Genomic DNA, 16,082 nt, shown 5'->3' on the forward strand with positions numbered 1-16,082 from the left:
GATGGCCAAGGTGTGGTCCTGCATAGAAGATAAGAAGTCTTTATGGGTACCACCTGTCAGGACACTAAAACCTCCTGCATTACTCATGTATTATTATTTCCTGTTGCTTAGGACCTTTCCTTCTCCTCTTCTTCACCTCAAGTAAAGGGGACCTGTTGATTTATCCATGGGTTTAATAGCTACTGGTCTCAGTAGAACTTCTCTGGCTCGTTGTACATCAATATTGTTGGTATTTTTTAATGCATATGCAATTAATACAAATTGCGCAAAACTTTGAAGCTTTTGCTATATTCTGGACAGATGATGAATTTTTGTTCTCTGTGAAGTGTTGTTAAAACTTGCTATCCTCAAGGACTAATTACTAAGAGCAGATTTTACTCTGAAAGAAGAACTTTCTCTCCTTTGCACAGCCTTGTGTTAGATAAACAAACATATACAGTTAGGCAAATAGGGCCATGCTCCCAAAGGGGTTTTTTGTGAGTCTCATGGCATTTAGTGATCCTATTGATCTCCCAAATTCAGGGCAGCAGTGATTGTGTGAGAAACTCCACCTCTAGTTTTCAAAAGAAATGCCTAGCTTTTGGGAACAAATGCCTAAATGAAAGCTTGAACACAAGGTAAAAACAGAACATGCAATTTAGGTTTACCTTGCATGAGTTCATCAATGTGGGCAAAGGTAGCTTGTGAACTGAAAGCCTGAAAAGGGCCAACTAATTCAGAATAAAACCGTGTTAGTGTGGAATACATGTCCAGCACAGGGAAGGGGAGTTACTCAAGAGAAACTATTCCGCAGCAGCTCCCAATGTGGATAAGCCCTTAATTACTTTTAAAATCTCAGCATTACTAACCCATGCTTATAATTTCTAGAGGCCTTGAGTTACTGGAACAACTGGAGTATGAGATCCAATTGCATTCACTTCAGTGGAGGATACAGTTAAGTATCGGCACGTTTGCAGGCTTGAGGCCAGTCATTAACTAATTAGTATATGGGAACATTTAAATTTTTCCCATCTGATTTTGCAAAGCTATTTGGCAACACTTGTCTATGAGCTTTTTTTTTTCACTTTTTCCCTTCTCCCTTCACAGCAAACCAAAGAACCCCCATCAGAAGCAGAAAGACAATTGGAAGTACACTAACTTCCCATTTTCCCCTTGCTGGAGATAAAATTATTTGCTGAGTTTTGTGCCTCTTTTTATTTTTTCTTTGTACTGCAGACATACACACATAGACTTTTAAAAAAAGAAACATGTTGAAGGTCGCAGAGTATTAGCTTCGTTCGCGGCCACGCAAAGCCTTTCCCAGCAAGAGCATGCCAGCCGGAGAGGCTGGGGGTGATGGTGGAACTACAGCCCCCAGAGGGCGTGGCGGGGGGCAGCCCAGGGGAACGGGGCAGGGAGGCGCGGGGCCTCCTGGGAGTTGTAGTCCTGCGGCCCTGCCTGGCAGCTGCGCCAGCACCTGTCGGTTCTGTGGGAGGCGGCGATGGCTCCGCGCCCCACTGCTGCCCTCAAGCTGCTGCAGGGCAGCTGCGGCTGGCACCCCGACCAGGAACCGCCGAGGGACACCTCTGAAGGTAGGGATCTGCTGGGATTTTCTGTGTAAATCCTGTGGTCCATCCTTGTCCTGCTTGCCCCGTGCTTTTGGCCGGGAAGATTTGCCATGCCGCTCCTGTGGCACATCCTTGGCAGAGCCATTGGAGTTTGGCTTGGCTGGCAGCGCTCAGTGTCGGCGTGTGGGGCCGGGGAGAGGTGCCATTGTCCCCTGCAGCCGTGGTGAGATGTCTTGGCTCCTTCAGGTAAAGGTTAGTGGGATAAATAATCATTCAGTCTTACAAAAAGTGCGGGTAGGGATCCCACTCCCCTAGAGGGGCTTTAAACCTTTCTCTAATAAGGGTCTTACAGCTGAATTTAAGCTAGCTTTTTCAGTATATTTTTTCCTTTCAAGTTGACTTTCTAGGTCTTAGTAGAGAGAAATGGACAAATACACATTTGCATATGTGGCTGCAATAGACTCTGCCTGTGTACATTTCCTTCTTCCAGCGTATCTACTGTTTGCTCAACCAGAGGCAACTCAAAGTTTCAGGCTGTTCAGACCACTACAGTGAAAATCCTTGGGAATACTTCCGTTTTACCCTGCTGCTTAATAAAACAGAATGGTGGTCAGATAGCAGAGGGAGGAGAAATGGTTTTGTTGCTTCCTGGGTAAGGTAAAACACTTCTGAACATTTTGGCTGTGATCCTTTGGCAAGCAGGCACCTGGGAAGCTATTCCAGCCACGCTGTTAGTCCTTATACCTGCGTGTAAATTTGCCAGAGAGTTGTGGTAAATACCTTGCAAAAGGACACTGCAGACCTCCCAGGGCTAAGTGTACATGAGATAGCAATGCCCTGTGCATGGAGACTTGGTTCAATGACACAATTATACCCTGTGGTCCTTTCCTACAAGTAATTTACTCATTATTCTGAAGACCACAGATTTGTTGTATGCATTACTTATGATCAGGGTCACTGGTTCTCAGCTACTGCTTCTGTGGTGAAGGAACAGGCAATGGGCAGGCTGGAAACTGTGGGAGCAGAGTGGGAGTGTTTAGCTAAGGCTACTGATGCAAGACCCTATTTAAACAAAAAAAAGGTGGAAGTGAAGACAGGAGACCCTCCTAGTATAAAGGTGTCACCCAAGACAAGATGTGAAAGGCTGTTCCCAGTTGTGCTGGGAATTGTGTTGCCCTTTTAATAGCAGTAAAGTAGCTTTGCTGTTGGTCTCTGCAGAAGTTGCCAAATGCTGAACTGAACAGGTCTGGACAAGGAGGCAATTCCCTTCCTGCTGAGAGGCTTGTCAGCTCTGGGTCAGTGAGAGATACAGTTTTGGGTGTGTGGGGTTTGCACACTGTGGCATCTGCTGTCCTATGGAAAGGCAGAAAGATGAAGAGCTGGTGTCCTTCATGAATCGAACATGCAGAGAGGTCAAACACAGTGCCCTCAGATCTGAAATGAGGATGATACAGCTAGTGTTAGAGGTGCTGGTAAGAAGTTCTAAACCTTCTATCAATTAATCCATTACCTTAAAAATCCCAGCAGCTGTAATGGGGAGGTTTTATGGGCTGCTTTCCAAGTGAAGTTTTTCATGTACCTCATGGACTGATTAGTGGCACTGCTGATATATTTGTAATAGAAAATAACTTATAAGCACATCTGAATTGGAATAGAAATTAGTTCATAGGGGCATCTCAATCGGAAAGGATTCTCTACACATTCAAAAAACTTTCTCAAATGTGAACAGCACTAATATAAAAACCAGGGATCATACCTGTTTTTTATGCATGCAGCCTCGCTGAGCTTTGAGTGTTTCTCTGTACAAGGACAGTACATATGGTGGCTTAAGCCAGGTGTCAGAACTCCTGCAATAAAGTCTCCAGAGAAGTGTGATGGCTGGGGGTGCCACTGAAACCCTGGGGCAGGGCAGGTGACCGAGGAGGAGGATGGTGGTGGTGGCACCAAGCCCTGTGCAGGCAGCAGCAGTGCTGGGGGCCTTGGCCCCCTCCCTCCTGGTGCTGAAGGAGGATGGACCTCCCTACTCTACCTTTCCCCACCTGACAGTCAGGCAGCAATATTTAAAACAGGCATGGACTTCCCTAATTACCCAACATTAGCACTCCTCCCAGATGGCAATTGTGTTGGTTTTGTTTTCTTTTCCTCATACCCACCAGAAATCTTGCAGTGTGATATGGCTAATGGGATTATATTGACCCACCTCTGCAGTTGCTATTAATATCTGAAGAAATCCCCAAATGCCTCAGCCACACAGTAGTACAGTTGCCTGCCCATCTTTCTCTTACCAAATAGAGCAGGGTTTTTTACGTTAGCAAGTCAAGTAATTGCAAGTCCAAATTTTGCTTCTTGGTAGTGTTAAGCAGATAGGGACCAGATTATATACAGAAGGGAATATATATAGAATATCTGATTTTGAATGGATAGCAAGCTGATTTCCAATGTCATTTAAATGGAATCCTAACAGCCAATCTTTTTTAAAAACAAAGAAGGCTGAGGGGATTTGAGTGGGCTCATTTCTTTTTCTTGTTGACCATGAAACATAACCTACCCTTTCTAAAAAAAGTGCATTCAAAATTCAGCCCTGGTGCACAGGCTACTAAATTTCAATTGCTGGGTTTATGTCATCATTGCAGTTGAAGTAACTCTGTAAAACACAAGATGAAAGGTTGCTCTTTCCACTCTGAGCTCCTTCCATCCTCCACCTTTACAGCAAAGGTTACCCTGGGCAGTGTGTGCATCTGTCTGTTGTAAGTGTAGAAATACATATTATTCATAACTTGCCAATGTGTATGCTGGAAAAGAAAAGCTGAATTTATAGCTATATTTCCTCTCTGCTGGGGTTTTTAGAGTTGTGTGTTTCAGCGTTTCCATTATGAACCCCTGTTTTCTGGGGTTTATAACAGTCTTGAAGAGTGGAGTGGTCTTGAACCATAATAGAAAGCATGTAATGTTGCATTTACAGTACAGCTGTAACTGCACATTAAGGAGTGTAATCTTCTCAGTGTACCCTCAGTGCTCCAATAAGGTTCATTGGAGTTACATATACTGAGAGAAAAACAATATTTTATGTTTGGAGTTGGTGCTCTACATACACAGAGCTGAGTGCATCACACAAGGACAGAGAGCACCCACATGCACCAGACTTCCAAAAATTCTTTGTTACACCCTTAAAATACTCATGTGCATCTGCGGGGGCCCCTCTGAATTACAGCTCATCATAACCTCCCTTTGTCCCTGGGAATTTCTTGTTAGCCTGAGCTGCCACAGACAGAGCTGAGGCTCTTCAGGAGAAAGTCCCCCATACCCTGAGAAGGATACATATTTCCTTTTCGTACTAGCCCAGCTACAATATGAGGCTGGGCTTATCTGCCACTTGGTGGAAGGCATCAGAAGGTAGGAGGGAGGCTGGGCAATGTAAACTTTAGGCACAAATCCCAACCACAGTACACTTTGAGAGATGAAGTTAAAAGGAGTGTCAGCAGGGTTGAAATCTTGTTGAGACTAAGTTTTTCTTGATGTTTCAACTCATAACGTCAGGTTATTTAGTCTTCCACTTAACCTCTCCCCTTGGCTAATAGGTCAGCTTATTGGGTTCATGCCCTTTTGCAAGTATTGCTAACCTCAGGCATTCAGAAATCACAGATTTACTCTCAGATCTACGAGACTGCAGGAAAAAACATGCATTTTTTAATTGAGCAATTAAAATAGTCTAATTAGTATTTTAGCCCTGATCCTTTGAATTTCACAGCTTCTGAGCACTTTTTTTTCCTTGCTTTGAGCTGGACAGTCTTTACCCCCAGTAAAACCTGTATTTATCACAATTGCACAAATGAACAACCAGTGCTACAAGTAGCAAAAAACTCAGCTAAACCAAGAGTTCAGAAAGAGCTTGAGGTTTGGAAGTGCTGGTTTTGTGATTGCATAATTTTTTTTTTTTTTATTTTTTTTTTTCTCTCCCCTCACCAGTTACTCATGTCTGTGTTACAACATATCTGCTGAGAATGAGATAGCTGAAGAGATTTCTGATTTGGTGAATTAGTGTACAAGTGGTCAGCAGAAAGGTCTGCAGCAAAAATGAATGGGAAATGAATGGGAAAGCACAAAAGGCTGAACCAGAGTAAAGCTGCCCGTGTGTTGCATGTGCTTCTCTGCCACATATAAGGGGGCTGTAATTTGCATGTTGGTTATCTGTGCTCCCTTTCATATGGGTAAGAAGGCCTTTGGGAATATTTGGCATGATCTACCAAGAACTATTCATCATGTGATGCATACATTTAGACAGCAAATACACTCTGTATAGGGGCATGAATGAAAAGAGGGTATTTCAAGGTAATTTATATGCATTTGCCCCATGGTGTGAAGGTTCTATGTGTCTTCCTGCCCCAGCTTTGTGTGTTCCAGTCCCTCATACATTTTGTGTTCTTACTGCCATCTGAGAATATTAATATTCATTGTGGCTGTTCACAGGGCAGTTATTGTAAATTTGGATGCTTATCATGGGGAACATTTTCAAAGGCACAAGAGACAACAGGGCAACAGCATCCCCTACCACATCTGCACGAGTCAGAGCAGCATTACCAAACCTTGCACCTCATGATCTCCAGGACAGTGTCCTGTGAAGGGATGTTTCTGCATCTCAGGAAGTGGTTCTGTAGATGCCACTATTTGAATTACTGAAGCACTGGTCCTCAGTGATTCGTTCTACTGCCAGTTTGAGTTTCTTTACAGTCAGGTTGCATTTCTACATGTGGATATAAACTAAGAGCTTCTGGGCTTCTTGAGGTATGAGAACTAGTGCTGTGGCAATAGTTTTAGTCTGACTTGCTTCATTGTCACCTCTTTTTTTTTCCTTTTTGCCAGTTTACCACCTCTTCTGTGCAGAGACAAGTGGCAATAGTAAGATGCAGTACCTGTTCTGGTTTTGGCATGTTTGTATCATCTAATACATTGCACATCTATTTGCTCTCTCTTTTTGCTGTCTTATTCATCTCAGAGGTACAATTGTATCCAAACCCTCTGGTTTTAGACAGCTAGAGATAAGGAAGAGCTTATACTGCCCACAGTTCCCAGATGGGAAGAGTTCTACCATTATTGTCAGGCTAAAGGTCATATAATCCATGGGCACATTCTCCATTCTGGAGTTTCTTCTGGGAGCATGAGATATGTGAAAAAAAACAACACTGAATCTTATGCGAGGAATAGTTTTTTACCTTGTTTGAGGTTCAAGGTTTTTGAGACTTTTGGTGCGTTTCCCATTTGTCATTTTGAATTTTGACAGGGTACTGATAAATGCATTGTATTAGTCTATAAGTTTATTTAATTAAGTTGTTGAACAAAGTACTTCTGTTAAGTTTTTCACAGTTCTTTTGACATGTGATCCAGTATCAAAACATGGTTTGGAGATTTCAAGCCTGGAATTTGTTACCTAGAGTAGCATTTCAGTCAGACAAAGAAGGTTAGATATTTTTCAAGGTGTTTAAAAACCGAGCTTCAGAAAAAAATTATAACCTAACAGCTCTTACCATAGTATTTTTGCAAACATTTATATGTTTCTCTGCAACTACAAGACTAGTATAGGCAGGGTTTTTTGGCTTTTGCTGCGAATGTGGAACTATTGATCTGTGAACATAAATCCTTATTTATCTCCAGTCAAGTTTATAGGGCAATGAAATTATAGAATTGCTTGAATCAATCAATGTTTTTAAAGAAAGCTATAGAAATATAAACAATTTACCCATTATTTAATAAAGTTAATTTGCTTAGAAATGACTGGTGATGGGCAGCAGATGTTACACTAATTTCTGCTTTCTGTGGAATTTCACTGGGGCTACAAGATCTTAATGTCACTATTAGCAAAGGTTACTTTATTTTAGAAACTCATTCTGAACTCTCACAGCAAGAAGAAGAAGAAACTTTCATTCCTTTTGACCACAAAATCTATGCCATTTTCTAAGAGGAGTTCTTTGAAATAACTAGGATATCTTACAGCTTGTTGCTTTAAGGGGGACTTAGTACAGTGGCACAACATTTAGTTAGCATAATGAGTTTTTTAGCCTCTAAGATACTGGCTGTGTTTGAAGTACCATAACTTTTAGGTAGCTTAGGTTAAATTTGTTTGTGAAGTACAAGTTTGCATAGTATTTTAGCTTTCCTAGAATTTTAAATTGCATGCCTGTTTTCTGAGAAGCATTTAGGTTAATATAACCAGGTTCTGACTTGGCAGAACAACTTAAGCATAAAAGTGTGTATTTCTGCTTCTCAGTCATGAAAGTGGCCTCCTCAGTGTGGTTTCACAGTTACTGTGTTTGCCTTTTGAGATCCACTTTATTGGAGTGATTTTATTCAAGGTGACTCAAGAATCTCCCATGAGCTCACGATGTCCTTTTTGTGCTCCTGTCTGTTTTGAATGTAGAGCAGGATCATTATTAGTAGGCTCTGTTGCCTTGGTGGTCTGTCTGTTGGGTGGTTTGTGATAGTTTATCATGCAGGAGTACAGAATCATCTGATTAAACTGCTTAATCAATCCTTGAACAGGGATGGCAATAATTAAGTCACAGATGGCCACTGTAAATCCGTCTATTCCAATACATTATTGTTCCCAGTACTTTGGATATTAAGGTTGCTTTAAATTAAAAAAAAAAAAAAAAAGAAAAAGAAAAAAAGAAAACCTCTGTGAAATGTGCCTCTGGAAATTTTTTTGGTTTTATTTGATTAGTCTACCTTCAAGATGTTGAGAATTCATTTGGCTCTGGAAAGGTTTTTGATTTAAGATAAGTTATCATCATATATACTTACAAATTTTGTTACATGGCCTTTTTTAAAGCTTAGACATAAACTAGTCCCTGATTAATCTCTTTTTTTAAGCTGTTGTGTGGTATTTTGTCTGCAGTATTTTGTGGCTAAGCTGTCTGTAGCAGAATTTTGTTGATCTGAAGACTATGCTATAAATTTCTATAGACACAAACTGCTGTAAAATTAAAATGTAACATCTTCCTGGACTTTCTTCATCTATCATAAAGTTGGTGTGGCTCAGCCTTAATTAGATTGTTATAGACCTAAAATATATGAAGTACAATAGCACAAGAGGAATTGAATTTGGTCATTAGCAGGACTGTGTGGTTAGTCTAGCTGGTGTATTCAGTAGCTCCTGAAATATGAGAGTATACTTTCCATTTGATATGCTTTGAAGAGAGGTCAAAATCCTTAACGTGATTTAGGTTTACTGGCAAGGTCTATAATCCTGCTTTGTAATAAACTCTGTATTTCATGTTGGAACAATACTTGCGTACGTCAAGCATTGCTGAGGCTCACAGCCACAGTTGTATTCCTTTGGAAGTTGAAATGCATTGTTTTGGAAGAGCATTTACAGAAAATATTACTGGACTCAGACAGGGCTGTAAGGCACAAAGGCTTCCTGTAAAACCTGGATTGTCTGGGTGCCAGGTTTTTGTTCTTTTTCGGTTGAGGAACAATTCAGCCTCTCAGACTTTGAATGCTATTGTGTACTTCCCTGTTTAATAGCTACTGCTGGGAGCGTGTGTGCAGGCTGCAGCTCTGGCTGCTCAGCACTGAACTCCTCCTGTCATTTGCTGGGGAGCTCCCAGGCAGTGCTGGGGAGTGAAGGAGGAGATGGGGCTCTTCAGTGAAGGTTTTAGTCAACATCTGTTTGCGATGAGAGTGATCAGTGGACTTTAATTGCTGCGGAAGAGAAGAGCGTGGATGGCACCGTGTCAAGGAGCTGCAAGCCTTGGTAGATGCAGTCTTGAGGGGAGCCTTGTGGATGCAAACGCAGGCACTGCTGCTGACTCACAGCAGTCTGACAGGAAAGGGCTCTCTTCTGCTTGTCTCTGGCTTCCTCCAGCCTGCGGTTAAGGAGGACCTTGTCTCCCTAGCTCTTTGATACTGTTACCATACTGGCCAGCGTGACTCCACAAAAGGAACTTGGAGGTTGGTGAAAAATATCTGTGCTGTTAATTGTTAATTAGGATGGTATTTCTCACGTAAAAAGCTTGTAAAGAAAGTTCTCAGGATTGATAAATAGCTTGTTTTCATTGCTCTCTGCATCCCTGACTCCTTTTCCCCCCACAAGTATCATGTGGATTTGTGTGACTTCGCAGAGCTGAGGTCCTAACTCCAAGATGGTAACTCTTAAGTGTGTAATTGAGAAGTGCTCCAGGCAGGTTTTAGAATCAATGCTTGCCACCCTTCTTAATGGTTGGAGGTGCCAAGTTAAAATCCTTCAGCAAGAAGCAGGTGATGAGGCTTAAAAAGTATAACAAAACAAACCCCACCATCAACAGCAGAAAAAGATTAAAAGAAAGTTTTAAAAAAGCTTGATTATGTGTTCTCTTCCAAACTGGATTCTGATGTGAGACCCTATGTTCTTTCTTAAGCATGTATTTAAGAAATATTCATACCTCCTGTCTCTCAATGTGACTGGGAAAGGGCTCCAGTGCTTCTTAAAAAACAAGTGAGGTCTGTACTTGACCTATGTGGGTTGATACGAGTAAGTGCAGTTGATTTTAATAGGAGAACAACTGTCCTCCATGTGTAGAAAAATGTCTTTTATTAAAAAGCCAAATAAATTAAAGTGAAATTGGAATAATATTTCTTGTCTTCCAACCTTGTGGTGGTTGGTTCAGTTTTTAGAAAAGACTGATGCATATCAATGTGTGACTTTTTTTTCTTTTTCTGAAAGTCCCATAGGATTGGTTGCTAGTTGGGATTAGCTTGCGCCCACTGATTAATTCCTTGTGTCGCTGGTCTTGAATCTTGTAGCAATTGTTCTTGGAGAACTTTCCAGCAGCAGCAGCAGCAAAGCAGCAGAGCTGTTATTGACCTAGAATAGCAGTGGAGTTGTTAATACCTGAAGCAAGGTTTTCTGTGAGCTACGTCGCTATTCCGTGGAGCTGATGAGGTGGTTAGCACCTTTTACTTATTCTATAAGGATCTGAGGCTGGAAGGGAATTAATGCAGTTGTGAAGCACGGAGAACCAAAATAGCAGTGATTCAGTTAGAGTAGAGCCAAATCTTCTTAAAATTAAACTCCATTGTGTTAGAGACTTTACTTTTCTGATACCTATATTATTAACTTCTCTGATAAAAGCAGGAAATATAATACAGTGATATTGAAGAAGCCTTGAACATTAAATCTAAGCTATTGTCTTGGGGTAGCAAGAGAAGAAACCACTCTTCATCAGGTGTGTTATGAGAATCAGATTTTACAGAATTTCTGGTTCTCAAGGTTACCATATAATTCACAGACCAAGTTTTTGCATAGCACTGGTTTCCTTATCTTTCAAATAAGTTGTTTAGGATGAGTGAGAACTCTGAAGCACATATATGAGAATTTGTGGTTTCATAAGTAACAAAAGTAACAAACAATACTGGACAGTTCAGGGAATTTTGTCATGGGCAGAGGTGTTTACTTGCAAGCTACTACTTCTGATATTGTTGTCCTGAAGAGTTTTTGATCATGGAATTTGGTTACTTTGTATAACAGGTTGGTGGACTTCTCTTGTAGAAGTGCTTCAAGGTGTTTCTTTGGTTTACTTTTCTAATTGGACTGGATCAGATGCTTAAAACATGCTTGAGGTCTGCAGGCAGGAAAATATGGAAGAAAGCTGAAAAATTCATATGCAGTGAACAAACCATTTCCAGAACTGCAGTCAAAACTTGATTGTTGTGTGCAGGTTCAAGGCGCTGTGGCAGCCGGACTATGCCATAATGTAGATTTTACCATATTGGTGTTAAATCTGATACTAGAAATACAACATAGGGATAGCCAAAGTATCTCTGGAGAGATTGGTTAGTGTTGCCTCCAAGGGGGACAGTGCATTGAGCCAGGAAAATTCGCTGTAGCCCTCATGAACTTGAGATGATACAGCCCAAACACTGCTATCTGTGTGGACTCACCAGTGTGGCAGATGCTGATTTATGGGTCTGGTACTACCCCAAAAAATTGGGGTTTTATGCTCATTAGTTCTCTCTTTGTATGCATTCTAGGAATCACATTAGACCAGTTTTCCTCTAATTCCTCCTTTTTAGTTATGGTAATTTAATACTACTTTGTTCCATTCTTACAAGGTATAACTGTCTTGGAAATTAAGTGCTATTGAAGATTTATATTTCAAAAATGCTCTATTTTAGTTACTTTAGGAAACACCACTGTTTGTATGTCAGGGCACCCCTAAAGTGCCTTTATATTTTTCTTCTACGATCTGTAACAAGGTCAGGCTGTCTTCCCCATTTCTTTTCCCCACACATTCCCCAGCTTGCCATACTTGAATTCTAAAAGCCTATTCAGCAACACTGATGTCTCAAGTGGTGGGTATGTAAATATTTACTGGCATGACAGTCAACAACAGTGGGAGGGGGAAAATTGCTACATTCTACCACTCGGGGAACCTTCGAGTTCTGTCTCAGAGAGTGCAGCCGATGAGAAGAGGAAAGGTTTGCAGTTTGTGCTTGACATGTTTTTGCTCTCTCGGTTCCTGTTTTGCTGCAGATGTCATTCATTTAGCTGTGGAAGGCTTTATCAGCCCCTGCGGAGCTTTCCCCTGCACACAGCACTCGAGGCTGGAGCTGTAGTGGAGGAAAATGGAGCCTGTAGATCCTCTGGCACTTGCCTCCCTAGAAATGAACAGTACCACAGTCACCCTGGCTTTGCTTGCAGTCTTCCTGGTCCTGCTGTATTGGTAAGTGATAGTGGTGAGATGGGTTGCATATCAGACACAACCCCTGCTGAAGCACTGCCAGCATCTGTAGAGTCTTTTATCCATGAGGGGAAACTGGAATGTAATTTCCTAGGAGGGAAATGGAGGGGCAGTTGGTTTGGATGCCGAGAGTGCAATAAATCCTCACAAAACTCATGATGCTTTTAGAGAATTCTCTCCTTGCAATGTTGTATTGTAAGTGCTTTACCAACTGCTAACAAAAATTGTCTTCTAAGTTAAGAACTTATTTGTTGGTTTCTTATTCATTTCTTTGGGCAGCAGGAATATTGGTCCAGGTCAGAAAGAAACCAAGTACTTGCTGGACCTCTTCTCTCTACTGTTCTGCACACTTGTTCTTTGGCTTAAGTGTACAGACTTTAAGTGCTGCTTGAATTTCCTCTCTTGTTCTTTACACACTGACTAGTGGACACAAATCAGAATAACAGCAGCCATAATGGTTAGCACAGTAAGTACTGCAGTGAGCTGTGCTGAAATGAAAAAAAAAAAAAAATCTCCCTCCATCCTAACAAATTATTTCTGAAATTATATTTGCTGAACTGGGAGTGGTTTGCTAACTTTTTACTTGCATATCTCTTCAAATCCTGCTTCCCAGTACAAGATTATTTTCTCCCTCAATTGTATGAGTGTTCAAGAAAAGGTTTCAGTGATTGTTGCAGAAAAAAAAAACCATCCAGCAAAAATCTAGAGCTAATCTAGAAGAGAATAGTGATGGCTCTCTGAGTTTAGCACAACTGCTGCAGCAATGTAAGTGACAGATCACTTTGCGTGTATTTTGTCATTCTTTCACCCTGTTGAGCTTTGTTCAATTTCCTTCTGTGTCCAGGGAGGGTCTAGAGAGACTAAAAAGGGTCAAACCCATATTTGGCATGTGTTGCTGTATCAAAAGGTGGGTGAACCTACTTTTTTAACAAGATTTGCCCAAATCATCACAAAAATCCAAGTCCTACTTCCTCTGAATTTTATTGGGAAAAAGAATAGTAGCTCTAGATCAGGATGTTCAGCTGTAGACCTGTGCATCTCTGGGAGCTTAAGGGGGAGAGAGGGAGGACAGAGGCACACCCACATTTCAGAAAAGCAGCAGATCAGCTGGTGAGATTTGGCCATCTGTGAATCATTTGAAATACCCTGATACTTCCCCACAGGACATGCCCAGATCTGAGATCTCCAGAACTGCTCCTTGTAAATCTTAGGTACTGTCTAGTGTGTGCCTGCCCAGGGCCTCATTATCTGGTTCAGTTTAGGAAAGGCTGTTCCTCCCCTTGAAGTTAAGACAATGGTGGTTTAGTGCACATTTGGTCTTGCCATTAATAAACCTAACTCTAATTGCAGAGTAAAACCAGACTCGTGGCTATGGTCAGTTACTGCTGAATTGAGTGCCTACCATAAAAGCTTTAAAAAGTTCAACATAACAGTGAGGTGGGAAATTGTCTAACAGAAGAGGCACCTCATTCAGTGTGTCTGCTTTCCTGGCTGAAGGTGAATTCTGTGAAAGCATCAAGAAAAGGAAGCAGAAGTTTTATACGGGAAAAGTGTTTTATGCTTGTAACTGCCAATGGTTACTACTAACCAATCTTGTTGATCTACAATTCAAGTAAGATTCAAGTTTATTTTTAAGTAGCTTATTAAATACAGGTGCCTACAGATCCCTCTTCCAGTGGGAAGCTGGCAGTTATTAAACTTGCAATGAAAGAAACTATGGGCTGTTGGTAGGTTTGCCTGGTAGCTGAGCTGTTCACATCTATTTATCTCAATAAAGTGCAGTGCCTGAGCCTGTTAAGGTTAAAGTCTTGAAGAACATCTGCAAGTGTGGTAGTTGTTCAAACTTGTCAATGTTCTAATTTGAGTCTATTTTGTTAAAGTTTTTTATACTTGCCTGCGTGTTCAAACAGATCAGTAAAACTCAATGCATGCTCACATCTTCCTTTATCCATGACTGAAACCTTGGGTTCAAGGAATTATTTAAACAGTGTGTAAAATGGTTGCTAATAGAAATGCAGGTCTCTAATTCTAGAGAATATTTTTATTATAATCATTTTGTGTACCAGATTATCTGGCTCTTCTAGGAGTTAGAAAACAAGAGTGTTGTGTATGGTAGGAGTAATAATAAAGTAATAACTCTTAAGGTTCCCTTGAGGTGTTTTTTTTTGTAAGCCTTATCCTAATTTTTTAATAACTACTGAATTATTCATTTTTTAGCTTTTTCTTCCAGAATTGTGTCTTTTCAGAAGGACAGTCCTGGGGAAAGGGGGGAATGAATATTTGCTGTTGTAAGTTTTGTTATGGTAGTAGAGTATGATTGATTGGGGTCATGTTGTGTCAACTGCTGTGTGAGTACAAAGAAAAGGCAGTTTGTCTACCTTGTTGGCTGTAAAAGGCTTAGTAAGGCTCAACAGAAGGCAGTTGCAGGTAGAGAAGAGAGTCAAAAGAAGTAATGCATACTAGAATAGGAACATGGTGATGGCAACATGCATGTTATTGAGCTCTTGCCTTAGCACAATTTTTGTGGATGAGGGTACTCAGTGGTTTAAATTACAGCCTTGAGCTGCTGTCCATTGGCTCAGCCTCAATCCCTGTTAGTGTGTGTATTGTAAGGCCTGCTGGGATTTGTCACAGTTCAGCTGGCAGGTGGTATCTTGCTAAACTGTGATAAGACCAATCTCTTCACATTTTTGGGTATAGTGAGGTCATATGAAAAAGGGAGAGAAGAAAGGGTTGATTGGGAAAGGGAGGAAAGGCTGTAGCTGCATAAAAATAAACCTACAGGGAAGATGCAAGTCTTAGGAAGAAACTTGGATGATTTGATAATTTTTAGGGTGTTATTTATGGTACAATGAAGATCATCAATAACTCTTTGTAACAAATCATGTAATAGCACATCTCTGATTTCTTATGCGTTGCCATCAGAGTAATATGAAGGTGATGCTTGTAGTGTAATATGTTGATTTTAACTCAGTGGAAGCAACTATAACCTCTCAGTGTTTGTCTTCTTCATGACCTTAAGTCAGCTCTAAGGAGAGGCTTTGTAAGGTAGTTGGTTTAACGTTGGGAGTAGAAAGAACTAGGAAGCCTTTTGGATACATAGTCTATTTCGATTTGAATGGGAAGTTGTTTTTTTGGTAATCTGTTAAATTGAGAAGCTGCTCAAGCCTCTTCTGTATTCTTCATTCCTGAAAGATTTAGTCATCCTCTACCCTCCCCATTCTTGCTACTTGTTCTCTGTAGGTAAAAGTTCTTGCAGACTTCTTATCGTGATTCTTGGGTGTCTGTTGCTACATCATTATTATTGTGATAGACGGGTTACTGCTTTATTGACCACAAAAAGGCATAATATGGCTAACTACCAAAGTTCAGTAATACCAGTGGCACAACACTTAGTGCTCTTAAAAAAATGTCTTGTCTGTGTCCTCCCCTGTGATTTCTTCCACCCAAACTGATTATCGGAGCAGTTTCTTTTAAGAGCACTTTCTTTCTCAATTGCAAACACTGTCTCTATTTGCCTAATCTCTGTGAATCTCAGGGGGTTTTTTTAGGCATGAAATAAAACCAAACTCTTAAGGGAAGAATGAGGTTAACATTTACAAATCCCAGTGATATTCTCTATTGAAACATACAGTAGTATATCTATGCAACATATTGTTCATTTTCATTTCAAACATATGCTGAGTTGGATATCCCATGTTTGGCTGTAGCTGCAAACATTGCTTTGTGTCTTTCTTTTTGCTGTCTGGGTAGATGTTTGATAAAATGAAAGCAGGAGTTTATCTTGCTTTAAAGTTTAATGTACCATAAGCTGAGCATT

At 40.8% G+C, this 16,082-nt stretch overlaps 1 protein-coding gene across 4 annotated transcripts in view; it reads left to right on the plus strand.

The window, feature by feature from the left end:
* Positions 1-1,419: 1,419 nt before the first annotated feature.
* The window catches only part of TBXAS1 (thromboxane A synthase 1), a 237,531-nt gene continuing 222,868 nt past the window's right edge, over positions 1,420-16,082 (plus strand). Inside the window, exons 1-2 of one of the 4 annotated variants that reach the window (XM_056512066.1) lie at positions 1,420-1,571; positions 12,055-12,244. In XM_056512066.1, the coding sequence (XP_056368041.1) occupies positions 12,147-12,244 (98 nt within the window). In that variant the 5' untranslated portion in view covers positions 1,420-1,571; positions 12,055-12,146. Of the gene's footprint in view, positions 1,572-9,073; positions 9,495-12,054; positions 12,245-16,082 lie in introns of those variants that run through there. The other 3 variants (XM_056512058.1, XM_056512101.1, XM_056512094.1) reach the window with 3 other exon arrangements.

This window comes from Oenanthe melanoleuca, chromosome 1A (assembly GCF_029582105.1).
Source record: "Oenanthe melanoleuca isolate GR-GAL-2019-014 chromosome 1A, OMel1.0, whole genome shotgun sequence".
NCBI lineage: Eukaryota > Metazoa > Chordata > Aves > Passeriformes > Muscicapidae > Oenanthe > Oenanthe melanoleuca.